This window comes from Hyperolius riggenbachi, chromosome 7, assembly GCF_040937935.1.
Source record: "Hyperolius riggenbachi isolate aHypRig1 chromosome 7, aHypRig1.pri, whole genome shotgun sequence".
NCBI classification, from domain to species: domain Eukaryota; kingdom Metazoa; phylum Chordata; class Amphibia; order Anura; family Hyperoliidae; genus Hyperolius; species Hyperolius riggenbachi.
This window is the reverse complement of record NC_090652.1, coordinates 138,998,522-139,019,159: the sequence shown is the minus strand read 5'-3', so window position 1 is coordinate 139,019,159 and position 20,638 is coordinate 138,998,522. Positions and strand designations below refer to the sequence as shown.

General features: G+C 46.9%; 1 protein-coding gene across 3 annotated transcripts in view; it reads right to left on the bottom strand.

The window, feature by feature from the left end:
• Positions 1 to 20,638, bottom strand: part of CLEC16A (C-type lectin domain containing 16A) — a 369,068-nt gene that overhangs the window by 85,078 nt on the left and 263,352 nt on the right. For all 3 annotated transcript variants that reach the window (XM_068244692.1, XM_068244690.1, XM_068244691.1), the window contains exon 20: positions 11,445 to 11,649. In XM_068244692.1, coding sequence (XP_068100793.1) covers positions 11,445 to 11,649 — 205 coding nt within the window. The remainder of the gene's footprint in view (positions 1 to 11,444; positions 11,650 to 20,638) is intronic.

Genomic DNA, 20,638 nt, shown 5'->3' with positions numbered 1-20,638 from the left:
CCGCCCCCACATGAATGCTTAACACTAACCTCCCCCTCCGGCCCACAGAACAACCACTATTGCAGTCGAATGTTTACAGAACTGCTCGTAACTTATATTCCTTCACTACCTAGTAATGATGGTCTACTTCCATAGCCACATATTACCTACTACCGCATCGGATGGCCACCTCACTGCCTAGGTATCCAATTACCTATTTTTTGTGCAGGTGTGTATTAGACACATACTGATCTCTGCGCCCAATTCACCTGACGTCGGCAGAAGTTAGTCCCATGCTATCAGTAAGTGAATTACATATTTTAATCTCTTTGCTTTAAAATATTTAATCCTTTTACAGTTTTCATTAAAAAAATGTTGGGTATGAATTTAGAACCAACACTTTTATAGCATTATTATCTGTTAGGCAGTGTAAAAGTCAGAAGAAAAATTTAAGGCAGGTAATAAACTGGATGCTATTTCATTCAGGTTATTGCTGCCTTACAATATCATATACTTACTGGGACTTTAATGAGACAGAAGAACTAGCAGATCAATACGTGTGTGTGTGTGTGTGTGTGTGCGTGCGTGCGTGTATATAGTGTGTGTGTATATATAGTGTGTGTGTGTGTGTATATATAGTGTGTGTGTGTGTGTGTGTATCTATAGTGTGTGTATATAGTGTATATAGTGTGTGTGTATATATATAGTGTGTGTGTGTGTATATACAGTGTGTGTGTGTATACAGTGTGTGTGTATACAGTGTGTGTGTGTGTATACAGTGTGTGTGTGTGTATACAGTGTGTGTGTGTGTGTGTGTGTGTGTGTGTGTATACAGTGCGTGTGTGTGTATACAGTGTGTGTGTGTGTGTGTGTGTGTGTGTGTGTGTGTGTGTGTATACAGTGTGTGTGTGTGTGTGTGTGTGTGTGTGTGTGTATACAGTGTGTGTGTGTGTGTGTATACAGAGTGTGTGTGTGTGTGTGTGTATACAGCGTGTGTGTGTGTGTGTATACAGCGTGTGTGTGTGTGTATACAGCGTGTGTGTGTGTGTATACAGCGTGTGTGTGTGTGTGTATACAGCGTGTGTGTGTGTGTGTGTGTGTGTGTGTGTGTGTGTGTGTGTGTGTGTGTGTGTGTGTGTGTGTATATAAGTAGGTATGAAGGTTTTCACTCTATTTCTTATAAAATCCTCAAAACCCTGGCCATATGATCAAATAATCCATTCAATTTGTGCAGCCAATTTATCATATTGAATGCACTTTCATCACCATAGTAAATTGTCAGTAAAATGACAAGCAGTTAAAAAAGTCACTTAATATCATTTGTGATTGTCGTTAATACAGCAGCATTAAGATAAGTGATCTATTAAAAGCCAGGGAGTGAATGAAGGCATTGTGTAAGATATATGAAGACAGATTATTCAAATTTCTACTGTCGCACAATTATTATAAAGACGGACATATAGACAGACCAAGCAAAAGAAAACCATTATCTATCATAACTAGATTTTGGGGAGACATTTACTTTTAAAGGACCTCCGAAATGAGAGGGATATGGGGAGAATTGGTCGGAGCAATTTTGGGTACCGGGAGTTGGAGACGGTGGTTTCAATAAACTGAGGAGTCGGAGTCGGATGATTTTTGAACCAAAGCCACAACCTTTGTAAAAATTAGACTAAGGAGTCGGAGTTGAGGAGTCAGAGTAATTTTGGGAACCTCGAGTCAGGGTCGGTGGTTTCATAAACGGAGGAGTCAGATGACTTTTGTACTGACTCCACAGCCCTGATATGGAGGTTGACATATTTATTTCCTATTAAACAATACCAGTTGCCTGGCAGTCCTGCTGATCTTTCATGCATCAATAGTGCCTGAATCACACACCTGAAATAAGCATGCAGCTAATCCAGTCAAACTTCAGTCAGAAACATCCGATCTGCATGCTTGTTCAGAGTCTATGGCTAAATGTATTAGAGGCAGAGGATCTGCAGGACAGCCAAGCAATGCACATTGTTTGAAAGGACATACATGTCAGCCTACATATCCCTCTCACTTCACTTGTGTTTTAACTAAAACACTTTTATATCTCAAATATCTGTAGATTATTCATCTATACATCATGTCATTTCTTAAAGGACTGTCACAGGGGTTGGTGAAGGTCCACTGGCGTAGCAATAGGGGTTGCAGAGGTCTCGACTGCACTGGGGCCCTTGGGCCAGAGGGACTCCGTAGTGCCCTCCCGCAACTGCAGCATTAGCTCTCTATTGGTCATGTGCTGGTAATAATCACTTATATGGGATTTGAATAGTAGTAATCATTACCGAACTTATCCCCTTCTTGCACCGCTAACACTGGTTGTCCTTGGCAGATTTTGGTGCGCTGTATCAATTGTTATGTATAGAGTGCTTGGAGAAGGCCCAATTTAAAACTCGTACAGGGGCCCATAGCTTTGTAGCTATGCCACTGTAAAGGTCCCGCCCCTTTCTCCCCCCTTCAGGTTCCTGTTACTGCTTATCAGATCATGTGACTCTTCTCTGGGCTCTAGGACCCCATTCACACTGGGAATCGCAAAACGCTAGAAAAAAAATCACTAGCGTTTTGCAAAGTGATTTTCCTGTGATTTTTCACTGCACAGGAAAGGGATTTTTAACCACCCTGGCGTTCTATTGATGGCGCCAGGGTGGCTGCGCAGCAGTATTTTTTGAATTTTTAAAAATCTTGTAGCTAGCCTGGTGCTAGCTACATGTTTCCCCCGTCCCTGCGGCATCCCTCCCACCCCTCCGATCACCGCCGGCGATCAAGCCCATCCGGAAATCCCATTCTGAACGGGATTTCCTTTAGGGCTTTCCCCGTCGCCATGGCGCCGAACGGAATGATGTCATCAACGTCGTGACGTCACAGGGAGTCCCGAACCACCCCTCAGCGCTGCCTGGCAATGATTAACCAGGCTGCGCACGGGGTCTCGGTGGTGGGGGGCCTGTTACGCGGCAGGTAGCGACTCATCGGCAGCGACCCCCCCCCCCCCCCCAAAAAGAAATTATGAAAATCGGCCCACCTGAGCGGTGCCCTGCGGTGGTTATGGACGAGCTGAGCTCGTCCATACCGCCAAGGAAGTTCAATGATTGCATTTTGTGATTCTTTAACATCAAAATGTACCGTAATCGCTACAAGCTGAAATTGCTAGTAGAAAGTGGATTGAGGCCTTACTGTCAACATGTTTTCCTCTCAGTGAAATTGGCTGTCAGGTTTGCTTTAAATGCAAAACTAACATATCAGAATTGGGAGAACACTGCTGGGATGAATCATCCAATAACGTTTTTGTGTCTCTTGGAGGACGTAGAGGACAAAAAATCCCTGCCAAACTTTTTGTCTCTGATCCTCACCATAGCCACAGAAAACCAAGCAATTAAGCTTCAGTAAAACATTCCTCAAAATAAAAATTTAAATGGATATTGCAGCCACAAGACTTTATTTACAATAGCCAAAGCAGACAGGCAGTACTGGAAAACAAAGGAGACTGAAACTTAGAGCGCCTATTTCTGGCTCTGAACATAGCGTGAATTTGTCTCCATTGTGGTAAGCCACCTCAAACCTTATTTTATAGATTTTAATTCATTTTATTATCGTTTGGATGCCTTTTCATCCTGTATGTGCACTTAATACCCCACCCCTGTCTCAGGGTAGGGGATACCCTTGGACCCAGTGGCATACGTAGGGCATTTGACACCCGGTGCTGGGTATTATAAGACACCCCCCTACCCAAAAAAAAAAAGCAAGTGCGGCAAACTACGCATGCCACGGCAGGTAATGCCTGGTGTAGGTGCCCCCAGTATAGGTAATATAGTTGCCCCAGTATATGTAATAAAGTTTCCCCCAGTATAGCTAGCTACTATAGTTGCCCCCAGTATAGGTAACTATTATAGTTGCCTCTCCCCAGTATAGATAGCATAGTTGCCCCAGTATAGGTAGCTATCATAGTCGCCCCCAGTGTAGCCAGCATAGTTGCCCCATTAGCAAAGTTGCCCCCGTGTAGCCAGCAAAGTTGCCCCCATTAGCATAGTGCCCCCAGTGTAGCCAGCATAGTTGCCCCCATTAGCATAGTGCCCCCAGTGTAGCTAGCATAGTTGCCCCCATTAGCATAGTGCCCCCAGTGTAGCCAGCATAGTTGCCCCCATTAGCATAGTGCCCCCAGTGTACCCAGCATAGTTGCCCCCATTAGCATAGTGCCCCCAGTGTAGCCAGCATAGTTGCCCCAGTGTAGCCAGCATAGTAGCCCCCATTAGCATAGTGCCCCCAGTGTAGCCAACATAGTTGCCCCCATTAGCATAGTGCCCCCAGTGTAGCCAGCATAGTTGCCCCCATTAGCATAGTGCCCCCAGTGTAGCCAGCATAGTTGCCCCCATTAGCATAGTGCCCCCAGTGTACCCAGCATAGTTGCCTCCATTAGCATAGTGCCCCCATTGTAGCCAGCATAGTTGCCCCCATTAGCATAGTGCCCCCAGTGTAGCCAGCAAAGTTGCCCCCAGTGTAGCCAGCATAGTTGCCCCCATTAGCATAGTGCCCCCAGTGTAGCCAGCATAGTTGCCCCCATTAGCATAGTGCCCCCAGTGTAGCCAGCATAGTTGCCCCCAGTGTAGCCAGCATAGTTGCCCCCATTAGCATAGTGCCCTTAGTGTAGCCAGCATAGTTGCTGAAGGAGGGGCTAGAAGGAGGGGTAGGGGACAGCCCCCTCCCTCACCTGGGTCCCCTCCTTCAGCTCTCTCCCCCTTCAGAATAGCGGCGGCGATGTGGCAGTGTGAGCGGGCGGAGGATTACTCACCTTCTAACTTCCGTGTTCCAAGTGCTGGAATGCAGCGTCCCCTCGTCACAGGTCTCCACCTTTAATGCTGCCCACTGTGCTTCTGCCAATCAGGAAGCACAGTGGGCAGCATTGAAGGTGGAAACCTGTGACAAGGGGACGCTGCGTTCCAGCGCTTGGAACGCGGAAGTTAGAAGGTGAGTAATCCTCCGCCCACCCACAGTGCTGCATCGACGCCGCTATTCTGGAGGGGAAGAGAGATGAAGGAGGGGTCCTAGGGGCGGGAGGGGTCCTAGGGGAGGGAGGGGGGGGGGTTCTGGCCCCCCTCCCCGCCGCTGTCCCCGCTGCCCCTACTTCTAGCGCTTCTTCCCCTCCTTCCTGCTCTGCCGATGTAGGGGCCAGGGGGGCTTGGCAACACCCCCTTGCCTGTCAATCACCCGGTGCGCCACGCCCCCCCTGCGCCCAATGATAGGAACGCCACTGCTTGGACCCCGTCTACGGGTCTCTAGGATCCTTTTTTCCTGGACAGGTGCGACCATCTCCAGCTCACCGGGACCCCCGAGTGGAGCGGGGTTTATTGATCTTCACCTGCCTGCAGTGGTTGGTTGACTCATTGCAACCTACCCTATGTATACTATTTCTTATTTCATCTATTGAGTGTGATATACTGCACCATTTGGGCTTCTTTTGTCTCTTTTTTTTGGTTTTTATGTTTAGGGTGACAGCTCAACTCTATCTATTCTGTATTGGAGTACTCTTGGCCACGGGTCCCCATATGTGACTGTTTTTATCTTTGATTTTATTGGATTTTACTATTTGGCACTATTAAACAGTTTACACTTAGAGGCATTTGTTTGCTTGCTTCATGGAATGACTCCAGATGGTTACTTAGCCCTTCCCGGCTGGCCAGATGAGAATTTCATGTCTGGATCAGTCAACATCATTTGTGATGGGAGAGAAGTGACCTGACAATACTCTCGACTGATAAGACTTTGCCCTAACCTTTGTGATTGTTGATGAGCCTTCAACTATTCTGAATGCTGGGAGCACCATATTGATCATGCACTGGAAGTGTAATAATACTAATACTACTACAGTGTTTTTTTTTGTGTGTGAATATAATACCAACAGAGAGGACTTTTCTCCGGCTGCAACTGTGCTTATTGGGGGGGGGGGGGGGGGGGGGAATGTGCCATTTGAAAGAAGGATAATATGTTAACCGTACAGGAAAGGGACAAAAAAAGAGACAGATGCAAATGCGGAAAATGCAGTAGCAGTGTGCATTGGAGAGTCACTTTTCACTTTGTTGGGTGGACTGATTGGCACATATACTGATCTGAAAAATCGATAGACAAAACATGTCCTCTTTTATTGTGCTCAGTGAATGCCTTGCTTTGAGCGTCACTACTTGTTTGCAACTTCAATGAGGGTAAGCTAACACTTACATACAGTTGTGTTCAAAATTATTCGCCCCCACTGAAATTGAGTGTTTTGGCCAGTTTGACATTGTGTATAATATTGCTGAAGATTGAAACATATTGCTGAAAACAGTAGTACTTTTACAAATGAACTTTTTTTGCTGACTGTGGGATGTGAGCGCTGTACGGACATTTTTGAACATTTTACAGGGGAGTTGAAACCCCAAATCTGTATAGCTACAGTGACCAGATTTTTGTAGGCTCAACCTGGGACAGGGCGGCGGGGGGGAAGGGTGCGTGAAGCGCGCCACGCTAAAAAATGGGGGGCTGCCGCGCCAACAAACGTGGCCGAAAAATGGGCGTGGCCATGACATTCTATGGGCGGAGCTAACTTAATGATGTAACAGCGAGGCATAAGAAAGCAGTGTTTACGCCATGATGTGGTCAAACGAGGATTCGCATCATGGGTGTGCAGAAACTGTGTGATGCTATTTAATAGTATACCGTAACCCCAAAGCAGCAAACATAGCCAACTATGACCATTAAATAATAAATGCAGCAACAGTTACCCCAGACACCACAAAATAAACGCAATGGGATCCCAAGTTAATGGTTATATAACAGTTATATCTCTTGTCTAGCACTGTAATCCTCCACTTATTTACAGGACTTTTGTTCGCTATAAAAAGAAATGCACATGGCCATCACTAAATTTCCCCTGAAATTCCACCTGCACCACGCCATTTCCTACCTTCGGCTTATATTCGAGTCAATAACTTTTTCCATTTCTTTTTAGGTAAAAGGTGGGTGGGGGGTCGGCCTATACTCGAGTCAGCTTATACTTAAGTATATACAGGTAAGTGTGGCTTTTAATTTGAAATGTACACTTTGCTGGATTAAGCAGGTTCATGAACATGCTTTATAAGTACTCTAGTTTTTTCTTCTGTATAGAATAAGAAAAATTAGTCCTTATAGCTGGCTGCGTAGTTGTCAAGCAACAAGGGAAAAAAATGTCAGTGATTCAGGTTCTGGTTTCATAATTGTGAGTATGCCAGTCTTTGAGGAGGCACCTTTAGGGCTGGGACTCACTAGAGATCAAAAAACGCCATAAAAACGCTAAAGTTTTTACTAGCAATTTTTGCACTGAACACAGCGATTTCCGGGCAATGTGGCTCCGTATTCCCTGAAAACAATTGCTCCAAATATACTGCAGGCACCGCAATAACGAATCTGGCAAAACGCAACCGCTCCTGTGGAATCACCACAATAGGCTTACATTAGCCTAGTGCTTTAGGAATCTCCAGCAATTCCTCAAAAGCATTAACTACCGCTAATTCAGCAATTCAGACACTGGTCTATCAGTGCTTTAGTGAATGGCCCCTACTATGACCTTTGGCATTTCGACAGTTCAAAATAATGTATATATTGTGACTTTAAGGGAAAACACTTTTTATTAGGAATTAAGAATTATAGTTTTCTGGACATAGATCTAACTACAATTTGTATTCTGATTTAATGATAGTACTTTCCATTTCTTATTTTCTGTCCTGAACTTTCTGCTCTGTGGGTTCTCGCGTCCTTGGCCCTTGCACCCCAGCAGACACCAATTTGCTGTTTTTCATTTTAGACATTACATTGTTCTCTGGAGACCAGAGTTTAGGTTTCACAGCAAAGTATTGAATGAGCTAGTCGTTTTCTTCCTGTCTTTGAATAGGAGGTCTCTGTAGTTGGGAGTCGCTTCTGGGTGGTCAGAAAGAAGTCCTACAAACATTCCTTTTCTGTGAAGCATTAACATGACCTCTATCATTTTTAACTTGGTTACCAACTACTCTAAATAAGTACCGTATTTTTCGGACCATAAGATGTTTCGGACCATAAGACGCACCTAGGTTTAGAGGACAAAAACCAGGAAAAAAAATATATACTAAACCTGGTGTATCCATGGTGCAGGGGCATCTTGTGGATCTTCTTCCTCCCTTAATTATTGTGTGTCCCTGTGTCCCCTTTGTACTTTTTGTGTCTTTTTTCTGTCCTCTTCTGCCCTGCTTGTGGCCTTCTCTGTCCCCATGTCCTCATATGTGCTCTCTGTGTCTTTATCTCTGCCCCCTGTGTCCTTATATGTGCCTGATGTGTCCTTATCTATGCCCCCTGTTTCCTTATATGTGCCCCTGGTGTCCTTATAGCTGTGCCCAGTGTCCTTATAGCAGACCGTATCCTTATAGCGGTGCCCCCAGTATCCTTATAGCTGTGCCCCCAGTGTCCTTATACCTGTGCCCCCCAGTGTCCTTATACCTGTGCCCCCCAGTGTCCTTATACCTGTGCCCCCCAGTGTCCTTATACCTGTGCCCCCCAGTGTCCTTATACCTGTGCCCCCCAGTGTCCTTATACCTGTGCCCCCCAGTGTCCTTATACCTGTGCCCCCCAGTGTCCTTATACCTGTGCCCCCCAGTGTCCTTATACCTGTGCCCCCCAGTGTCCTTATAGCCCCCTAGTGTCCTTATAGCTGTGCCCCCCGTGTCTTTATAGCCCCCCAGTGTCCTTATAGCTGTGCCCCCCAGTGTCCTTATAGCCCCCCAGTGTCCTTATAGCTTTGCCCCCAGTGTCCTTATAGCTATGTGCCCCGGTGTCCTTATATGTTCCCCGGTGTCCTTATATGTGCCCCCAGTGTCCTTATAGTGATGTGCCCCCCAGTGTCCTTATCTGTGCCCCCCAGTGTCCATATAGCGCTGCCCCCCAGTGCCCGTATATCTGTGTACCTGTACCCCGTGTTCTTATTTGTGCCCCCGGTGTTCTCATATCGGCTTCCCTGAGCCCGTCGCTAATCCCCTCTGTCCAGGCTGCCTCTTGTGTAGTGTGAGGCTTACCCCATGACGCCGCTGTGAGTATCGGTAATCCTCGTTGTAAAGCCGCTGACTCGGGGTTCGCACTCGCAAGCAAAGTATTTCCCTCTTCACTTCCGCATTAGTGACGTATGCGGAAATGAAGAGGGAAATACATTGCTTGCGAGTGCGAACCCCGAGTCAGCGGCTTTACAACCGATACTCACAGCGGCGTCATGGGGTAAGCCTCACACTACACAAGAGGCAGCCTGGACAGAGGGGATTAGCGACGGGCTCAGGGAAGCCGACATGAGAACACCGGGGGCACAAATAAGAACACGGGGTACAGGTACACAGATATACGGGCACTGGGGGGCAGCGCTATACGGACACTGGGGGGCAGCGCTATACGGGCACTGGGGGGGCAGCGCTATACGGACACTGGGGGGGCAGCGCTATACGGACACTGGGGGGCAGCGCTATACGGGCACTGGGGGGGCAGCGCTATACGGACACTGGGGGGCAGCGCTATATGGACACAGGCTTAGGCTACTCATATCCGCATAAGCAGCCAGGATGAGCCGGGGAAAGTACAATAAACGCCTGGGGACATTGCCGACAATCAGATCGGAATGTTCCACTACCACTTCTTAAGGGGAGGCAGGTCTGTATTGGCACATTCAGACCATAAGACGCACCAATATTTTCCCCCTCTCTTTGGGGGAAAAAAAGTGCGTCTTATGGTCCGAAAAATACGGTAAGCACTAAGAAGCTTTGGAAGTCCAAGGCAGGGACTGTTGCACTCAGGAGCAGAAGTGTGCCATTCCATGGGTTGAAAGGCAATGCATCCACTTTTTGAAAAATTGTACAAGTCACATTTGTTTGTTGTGTCGACACAAAGGACAAACTCGGACACAATGGAGATAACCATGTGTGAAAAGGTCAGTGGCGTAACTACATTTCATGGCGCCCACCAGCAAAACTTTTATGGGGCCCACTAATGTTTACACCCCTTCCCTTGCCTCACCCTTGGTGCCCTTCATGGCCTTGGGGCCATCTCACACGGGTCATAAAACAGGTGTGGCCATCATGATCTTCACACCCATAACAAGTGTAGCCACAGAAACCACAGCTCTGGGTCCCCCTGGGATTGCAGGGGCTGCTCCCCTCTAGTTACTCCCCTGGAACCGGTGGAAAATATGGAGTCCTTTTGGCATGTCTGTTGGTCCATTGCAGCTGATTTTGTGTGAACAGAACCTAATTTTCCTATAATCATACAAATTTTGCCAAAGCTCTGAAAATGACAATCTGTTAGAGAAAAACTGGTAAATGTTGGAGGATGGCTCAAGCTCTGTACTGAACCACTTGACATAATTTATTGAAAATAAATGTTAATGTTACCAAAAAAATGTTAATTGTTAATAGAAAATGCTGTGGATTTAACCTCCTTGCCGGTTATCCCGAGCTGAGCCGGGGAAACCTGCGCAGGAGGATTGCTCAGGCCCCGCTGGGCCGATTTTCAAATTTTTTTTTTATTGCACGAAGCTAGCACTTTGCTAGCTGCGTGCATAACTTGATCGCTGGCCGCTGATTCGCCGCTACCCGTCGCGCCGCCCCCCCCCCCCCCCCAGACCCCTTGCGCAGCCTGGCCAACCAGTGCCAGGCAGCGCTGAGGGGTGGATCGGGACTCCCTCTGAAGTCCCGACGTCCGTGACGTCATCCCGCCCAGTCGCCATGGCGACGGGGGAAGCCTTGCAGGAAATCCCGTTCTGAACGGAGGCAATCTGAGTGGGTGGGGGGATGCCGCTGCTCAGCGGCTATCATGTAGCTAGCGCTAGGCTAGCTACATGATTTAAAAAAAAAAAAAAAAAGTGCTGCGCTGCCCCCTTGCCGCAATAATTGGAACGGCAAGGGGGTTAAAATATGGTAGTGTCATACTATTTTTGTTCTCATTTTAAGACCCATTCTCCCTCATTCAAGAGGTAACAGTGTTGTGAAAGATTGTTAAGCCTTGTACACACACAGCTAGAACAGTCCCAATGCCCTCCGACACCTCAGCCAGCAATCAGACGAATGGATCAATTCAGCTGATCGCTGGCAGAGAGAGTTGTTCTCTCTACTCACCCATCTACTCCATTGGTCCTCTGCCCCCCTCCTCTTCCCCATGACAAAAGAATACCTTGTAAGCCTTCAGGCTAGTGACGTATCTGTACAGCCTTGGCCCTGCAATCTTGCCTCGCCTGAGGGATTGGGTGCCGATCCCTACAGGGCGACTTGCTTCATATGTGTGTACAAGGCTTTAATGTTCAAATGGAAATAAACCGTGTAGGCCTGTAGGGCAGTACACTCAGGGAGGATTGTAGTACTAAGCTGAAAGAGTCTCCATTATTCCCCAGGATTTCTAATGACAAGAAAAGCCACATGCAAAGCATTTACCAGCTATCCTTTGCATTTTCATCCTTCGCGCTTGAATACGTCCTTTGGCTAGCCTTTGTTTGGCTATGATACACCGGATGTGGTCAGAAAAGATGAATGTAGCTTGCAGGATAGGGAATGGCTTGGAATGAGGAGTTGATGCTGGTTTGTGGATAGTAATATTCAGTGCTCGGCTGTCATCTTCAACTCCAACCACTTGCATATCCTAGGAGAGATCAGCATGGTTTAATTACACAAACTTGAAACATTTATTTTCATTGGCTGAAATATATAATTAATGGAGACCAGCACAAGCATGTTTAACATACATTTCCCAAGTCTGATAGCCCTTTGACACTATGGCGTTGTGGTAATGTTGTGGTAAGCAATTTAACGCAAGAGGCTGCTAAGTCAGTGAAAGTCTATAGAGACTTTCATATTTCATGCGAAACGATGCAGTGCGATGGAAGTAGTCAAATCTCTGCAATCCCAATGCAAAGTCAATAGTGCGTTACTGCATGATCCACTGCACGGATTATGCAGTAATGCAGGTCTATGGGGGGGCACTAAGTGTAAACCACAGAGCGCAGTTTTATGCAGCACGCATGAGCGGACCAACGGGAATCCCAGTAATGCACTTCCTGTCCAGCACTGGACGAGAGCGGGCCTATGCATATGACCCTGTTGGCACAATCTGCCGCAGGGCCATTTAAAATACTGATTCACACGGAGCGGTGATCCCATGGCAGCCTGCCACAAGTGTAAAAGCAGCCTTAAAAAATACTCCATACAAAGAAAACCCTTAAATGTGATGTGGTACAAATGTATCTGTCGTAGTCTCAGATTATCAATTCTTTTGAGCTTTGGGTATGTTTTATCTGTGTTCCACCTCATTCCCCTTTGGTCACCTAACTTAAAGGGAACCTGAACTGAGTAAAATTATTTAAAATAAACACGAGGTAACTTCACATGAACATTACATAGTTATCGTGCCATCAGTTCCTCTAAGAAGCTCACCATTTTCTTCTGACAACAATCCCTTCCAGTTCTGACAACATTTTGTCAGAACTGAAATATATCAGTTGCTGTCAGTTATAGCTGAGAGGAAACTGGATGTGCCAGGTAATGTCCATGTTTCCCTATGACTCAGGTGGGCGATGTTACAGTTTAACAGTGTGCTGACCAGGAAGCTGTTATGGGGTAATGGCCATTTTCAAAATGGAGAATGGAGAAATCCATTGATCACAGTGGACAAACAGGACACAGGAGAGGAGAAAGAGATTGATAAGTAGACAACACAGGAGGTGAGCATGACCTGTGTATAGTTATTTTGACTTTTCATTTTCAGTTCAGGTTTTCTGTAAAGCCATCTCATTAACAAATTTCCTTCCTAATGCTATGCTCCTTCCCAACACCTAACTTAACTTTTTCCTTATTCCTATACCTACCCATGTCCAATAATGTTTTACCCTTCCTGATGCTTAACCTTCTAACTATTAGCTAAAGCTAACCTCTCCCTACTCTATCTCCTAACCCTACAAATTTAGCTTAACACTACATGATAACTCAGCGCTGCGTAATATGTTGGCGCTTTATAAATACAATAAATAAATTAATAAATAAAATAACTCAGTGTGTTACTGAAAATGGTTTTATTCTTCACAACCTGTTATTGCTGTGACAACAAATAAAGAAGTGACAACATTTACAAACTAGCCTTGCCTAGAGTCAGAAGCCACATGCAATGTGCACCAAGGTTTGCTGGCATGGTGATCCAGACTTTCCTCCTCTCCTCTTGCATGTAAGCACCTTTCCCCACTGGGGGTCCCCTTTTCCTAGCACTATCCTTGCTTGCTCCTTTTTCATTATCTACTGGTATTTATCTCTTAGGTTAAAGCTATAGGCAAAGGTTGGCACATCCCATAAAGTTTTTTATTGTCTCAAAGTTGAAAGGCCAACGTTTCAGAGCCAGGTAGGGCCCCTTTATCAAGGCACAACTTGCTCTAGGCAACCATCTGTCCACCACACAATGATTAGGGCTGGTTCAGACGGACGTTCAGAGGCGTCGCGTTTGTTGGCGTTGCGGCTGCGATGCGTTCGGGCTTTCAGCAGCGTTTGCGTTGCGTTCAGATGCGGTTGCGTTTTTTCTTCCCCTAGGGGGACATTACCCGTCTCGGTTAACCGCCCCTGGAAGCTACATGTAGCTTCCAGGGGCTCCTTGAACGCCAGGGAAAATTGGGACCCAAACGCTGCGTTCGTGTAAACGCGCGTGAAAGCTTGGTACAAACGCTCCCATTCACTTGAATGGGAGCGTTTAACACCAAGCCCCGAACGCTGGCGGTAAACGCTCCGCAAGCGTCCGTTTGAACCAGCCCTAAATTAGTTTAACCTCCCCGGCGTTCTATTGAGATCGCCAGGGCGGCTGCGGGAGGGTTTTTTTTCTATAAAAAAAAATCTATTTCATGCAGCCAACTGAAAGTTGGCTACATGAAAGCCCACTAGAGGGTGCTCCGGAGGCGTTCTTCTGATCGCCTCCGGCAAGCATAAGTAACAAGGAAGGCTGCAATGAGCAGCCTTCCTTGTTTGGCTTTCCTCGTCGCCATGGCGACGAGCGGAGGGACGTCATGGACGTCAGCCGACGTCCTGACGTCAGCCGCCTCCGATCCAGCCCTTAGCGCTGGCCGGAACTGATTGGTACGGCTGCGCAGGGCTCGGGCGGCTGGGGGGACCCTCTTTCGCCGCTGCTCGCGGCGGATCGCCGCAGAGCAGCGGCGATCAGGCAGCACACGTGGCTGGCAAAGTGCCGGCTGCGTGTGCTGCTTTTTATTTGATAAAAATCGGCCCAGCAGGGCCTGAGCGGCAGCCTCTGGCGGTGATGGACGAGCTGAGTTCGTCCATACCGCTCAGGAGGTTAAGGATTAGTTGCTGGTGGAAGTTAGAGCTCCTCTCTGCACTCACAGTCTGTTATGTGTACCAAGCCATCAGCTTGGAGTAGCTATGTTGAAGCTGTCAAGTGGATTCTTATAGCTATTAGTTTTCAAATTGCAATTATTATTAGGTTATTCACCCATGTTTACTGGGGATTTTAATAGGGTCATTATTATTATTTATTGTATTTATAAAGCGCCAACATATTACGCAGGGTTGGCAATGTTGTACTCTACCTATTAGTGCAATATACTGCTGTATAACGAATTATGGTCTCTATTATTAGCAATTGGTTGTCTGAAGTATTATTGTAATTGACGTGTTGTCACCTTCTTAGTGATGGTTAATTGTTTTTATATGAGTTTACTTTTCCAATAAAGATTATGTAATTATTATTATTCTAAGCTAGTTTGGTGTTATTGGGGTCCTTTCTCTTTAACTTGCTACAAAAAAACAAAAACAAAATGAAAACAACCAGAAACCCTCAACCTATTGCGCAATGTGTACTGAGTGGGGATAATTAAAATTGACAAATCCTGAATTTCTGGCTTGAATTCCAACTTCACAATAAGTCTTCAAAAATTCTAAGTACGATGATGACTATCTGAATTAATTTCAAATCTCCCATACTTTCTATGAACACCACATTTGCTATGCATGTTACTATTGCATGTTACTAGTGGGTACACATTTAAAAAAAAGTTTATAAAAAGACCTTGTCATTTACAAGACAATTCATTTGAGATCCCTTTTACACTAGCAGGGTAAACCTGCATTGTGTTACCCTATATTACCGCAAGGGGCCTCAAAAGCAATGAAAGTCTATGGAGACTTTGACACTTAATGTGGTCTGTTGCAGTGTGCCGGAAGTATCTGAGCTGACAAAAGGGCAGCAGCGCATTACTGCAAGTACCACGATTAACGTACAGTGCTTGGGGTAATGGAAGTCTGTGGGCAATGCACGTAGTGTAAACGATGGAGCACGGTGTGTATGTGTGAATCGCTTTAAATCCTATTGACACACTTCCTGCCCAGGAGGAAGAACATCGTTGAAAGGGGGGTGGCGCTATGTATATGAACCTGTCAATGCACTCTGCCACAGAACCCTATGAATTTCATTTTTTGCGTTGCTGTGGGATGTGGCACGGGCATTGTATTACATGGACAGGATCTTATAGGAGAGGGGGAAGCTTTGTCCCATGCTGACAGGCACCATGGGGAATACCTGCCTGCATAGGAGACAAATACTTAGCCGTTTATTTTATCATCGTTTACAGTAATTCTATTATAGTTTATTTGTACTGCCACTTTAACTCTTACAACTTTCAACCAACTACAGAATGTAACATGGGGGGAGTTAATGGGACTGGAATCTGATGGTGCATAGGTTTAAAAACATGTTTTGTAGCCAACATTGTAAACACTTCATGCCATTGGCTGAAGGGAACAAATGAGCATGCATGAAGAATAAGTGCTCCTGAGGTGCCCCTGCACTTCAGCCGAATAGGCGGATTCATAAACATCCTATTTGAACTAAAGGCAGGGCTGTGGAGTCGGTACAAAAAACATCCGACTCCAACTCCTCAGTTTATGAAATCACAGGCTCAGAGTACCCAGAATTGCTCCAACTCGATCTCCTCGACCTCACAGCCCTGACTAAAGGAGCACAGATAGGAAGTTTATAAATGTCCATATTGCAGGAAGTGGTTAAAATCTGTTTTCTCAAAAACCACAAGTATTCTTAAAAAAGTTATTTTTGACATAGTCCCACTAGAGACCCTGACATACATAGCAAATTTGGTGTTGGTAGAATGTGGGGCTTCACGATTAACTCAGAAAGTTGGCACCATAGAGAACTAACCAAAGCCAGGAATAACCAATTTTCAACGTTTGAATGTAAATTCAGAAAAGAAAAATTCTGAACCAAGATGTTCTGAGCAGAAATTAATACATTTCATTGAATTTGGAAACTTGTACTTAGGAATGAGCTTACAGCCTATTGTGAAGGTGTAATGAGCTCACAACTTATGATGCAGTACATAATGTGCTCACGATAGATTGTGAAGTGTGTAATGAGCTCAAAACGTATTGTGAAGTGTGTAACTAGGTCACATCCTATTGTGAAGTGTGTAATTAGCTCACAAACTATTGTGAAGTGTTACAATGAGCGCACAACCTATTGCAAAGCATGTAACTAGGCCACAACCTATAGTGAGATGTGTAAAGAACTCACAAACTAGACTAGTTCAGTCTCTCAGTGAATTGGTACTTGTCACGGACGGTCGCGGGTCCGCAGACGCGTCCTGGAACCGCCCGTGAAAAAACCGCGATCGCACTCGATTCTCTGCATCGATTGCGCTTCAGATCACTAGAATGGATTGATTGTGTAGGAGCAGCTGAGTCTTTTCTCAGCAGAGAGATAGCATCAGCTTAACTGCAGGATGGCTCTTTTGATATGCTAATGAGCCTGGGCCAGGCCTGTGTCCAAGAGGAGGTTTGTCTCAATTACCTCCATTTGGTGGTCCTTTTCATACAGGGGGATAGGAGGAAGCTAGGCACAGCTGGATACCAGACACCCTGGCTCCAGCCTTACCAGGAAGAAATGAATGTACTATATAATCTTTTGCCCATTTACAGAATACAATAAATAGGGTAGTTATGAGAGCGGTATCATTGGATCCGTAGGGTCATGCTGAATCTCTTGATACCAGTCGAGAGGGGCCCGGGGCCCCTACAACCCAGGTATGAATCTTCTCAGGAACCTGATCCGCTGCACTAGCCATGTCTGATATCATATTAATCGGTAGGTTCTGGGGATCGATAATATGTAATTATTAGTTGTGTGACGGCCGCGTAGGTCGGTCTAGAGAAATGTCAGGATTATGTGGCTTGTGGAGGCCCCTGCCCCAGATGTGATTACCATAGTCCGGCCTGGGGGCCGACTCTGGAAGCCCCCCTCTGAACTCAGCTCCATTAAAAGTGAATGAGCTGCCCGGGCAAATTATTCCTCCATTTCCCATCTTCCTGAACACCCGGCCACCGTGAGGAACGAGTGGTGGTTATCTTGTCTGAATTGAAACAAAGGACATCCTCCATTTTGTTTGGATTTTAAATCTTGCTGAACTTTACTCTGGAACAAAGAACTTTGAGAACTTGAAACCGTTTTGCTTGGACTTGATGATTTTCCCACAAAAGGACATATTTCCACAAACCCTAAGTATTTTCTCCCTTTTATTTTTTATACTGGCTATTACTGTTTTAATAATTGTTGATTTTAATAATTGTCTGTATATATTAATTATTTATATTGCTTTCAATAAACTGACGCTATCGTCAGTTGTTGTTCTAGCTACCCTACTATTCAGCACGCACACCACTGAACCAGATCTCTGAAGAGACATTACCATTGTTTGTTATTGGCTAGACAGATTACAGCGTGTTTTAACCGTTTTTATTCGCAGGACCAGTCAGTCAGTAAATCGGGTCCACTGGCCCATACCAGTGGTGGTGGCAGATACCCTGGAATCGTGTGTGGGTTGTAATTACCCGTATCTCACAGGCTCCCTTCTGGTTTGTCTGCGGTTTGTCCCAACGGTTCCTGCGCATTGACTGCGACCAGAGTTCGCACGATCCGTGCGCTGGCACCGTTTGGAAGGCCATTTGCGGTCTGACCACCAGGGCTCCTGTGACAGTGTTAGGCAGCGGTTGGGACCTGTGTGTGCTGAAAAGTATCTAAGATAGTGCTAGCGCTATCCAGAAACGAACTAATTCGTTGGTGTAGCTGGAAGGCAATATATTTTTTATATATACAGAGAGACTGTGTAGCCAGTACCCATCCCCAAAAATTTTATTTTATTTGGCGTGGAAATGTCCGGGAACTACAAGCTCATGGCCGTATCAGACCTGGAAAATCTTTGTCAGCTGCGGGGCATTGACACCCTCCACAAGAACAAACAGGACATGGTAAATGACTTGTTTCAATGGGATACCCAGCAACTGCGGGAGCCGGAGGTGTCCGCTGAAGTGGATACCAGCCCATCTGACCCAAGTCAAGGGGAACCAGAGACTGAAGATTCTGCGCGTAGAGGTTGAGCATCCTGCGGGCCCTGCTGCAACAGTTACGCCAGAGACTGTCAGTGTGGACCCCAATCCCAGAGTTTCTGAAAGTACTCGCCCGGAAACGGCCAGTACTGGACTGTCCGTTTGTACTGACCCGGTAATGCGGCAGGCATTACGAAAGCTGATGGAGACTGACCTGGACAAGTACCTGCAGTACATGCGTGAGGAGCGCCAATCTGCCGAACGCCTGGCTGCAGAGGAACGGGCGCGGCAAGCGGCTGCTACGGAACGGGAGCTCCAACGACAGCATGAGCTGAACCTGGCAAAAGTTCAACAGGCCAGCCGGAGTTCGCCGCCCAGCCTCCCTGCTGAAGGAGCTGCATCACCCGTAAGTGCAAAATTTAAATTTGCTAATATTGAAAAAGACACTGACATTGACTTGTTTCTGCGGTCTTTTGAAAAAGCATGCCGTCAGTATCGTCTGTCCCAAGACCAGTGGGCCAGACATCTGACACCTTTGCTGCGCTACAAAGCGCTTGATGCTTTCGCAGAATTGCCTGCGGAGAAAGATAATGATTATGCCGCTATAAAAGACGCTATCATTACGAAGTACCAGCTGACGCCAGAAGCCTATCGCAAAATGTTCAGGGCCTGGCAGAAAAAGTCTTCTGATTCGTACCGAGATGTGGTCAGCAGCTTGCTCACCACACTCCGCCAGTGGACTCTAGGCCTCACCAAAGGGTCTTATGGTGTCCTGGAGGACTTGATAGTCCTTTAACAATTTCTGAACATTTGCCCTGCTGATGTACGACAGTTTGTGTTGGGAGCGCAAGCCGGCGTCAGCAACTGTCGCTGCAGACCTTGCCGAGACTTTTGCGACTACCCGGGTGCCTGATGCACGCAGAACCGCACCATCCAGCTGGAGGGGAGGTCAGCCCAATACCCCGGCAGACTCTCCTGCCCCTGTGAGCCGTCAGCCACAGAGGTCACCCAGCGCAGCTGCTGCACCCAGGTCTGCAGCCCCTGGAGAGGTCACCTGTCACTACTGCCGCCAGCCCGGACACATGAAATTCGACTGTCCGGAGCTGAGACAGACAGCACCAGCACCTGTATCACCTGTACCTCTCCCACAGCAGCGGCAACCCGCCAGCGAACCACAGCCTGGATCATCAGATTTTGTTCTGTTTGCCCGCGGAAAGGAAATCCGCGACCGAACCGACCAGCAGCAACTTGTTAGAGTGAACGACAAAGTTGTCACCGGATTCCGAGACACCGGAGCTGACATCACGTTAGTTCACTCACACCTTGTGCCAAAGGAGAGCATCAGCTCCAGCCGATCCCTTGCCCTTACTGGAGTAGAGGGCACCCTTTTTCACATAGCCCACGCGAGAGTGAAGATGGATTGGGGGGTGGGAATCACAGAAAGGGTTGTTGGGGTTGTGAAGGATCTCCCAGTCCCTGTGTTGCTGGGGACTGATTTGGGCAAGCTTGTGTCCTACTACGAACCTGCCACGACAGCCTTGTCGCTCACGGAAGGAGACAGACTCTCCACCCACCACCAGGTACTTTATACACTTGGGGGAGCACCAGGGGGAGGTGGGTTGAATGTGCCCAGTTCAAGGGTACCCGGTTCAATAGTGCCTGCTTCAAAGGCACCTGAGTTTGATGTACAGACTGTCTGTTGTGATGATGATGTAACTGTACCTGAGTTTACTGTACAACCTGTCTGTAATGAAAAAATGTCTATACCTGTCAATGTCATTAATGCATACAACGATGATTTGAGTAATGCCCGTCTGTGCCCTTCTGAAGGTGTACCTGTGCTAGCAGTACCGCGCAGCTGTACCGCTCAGAACCCGAGCTCAGAACCGGTGGAGGGGGTTCCGGCCTCCTCCCCCTCCTCTGACCGCAGGGATGAGACCTTTTAGCCACTGGCCTCGTGTGACATGAGCAAGTTGGCTGAAACTGACAGCGTCCTCACAGCAGCACTACAAAGCGACCCAAGCCTGGAGGTGCTCAGGCAGCAAGCCTCTGAGTCCCTTGCAGACGGGGCCGCTTTCAAGGTGTACTGGGAAGGTGGGAGACTGTACAGCGAGTCTGTACAGCCCCCTACCGGTGGATCACATGCGAATACCAAATGGCTTGTGGTCCCGAGTGCGTTCAGGGGACATGTGCTGAAATCCGCACCTGCTAATCCTCTGACAGGGCACTCAGGTGTCCGCAGGACA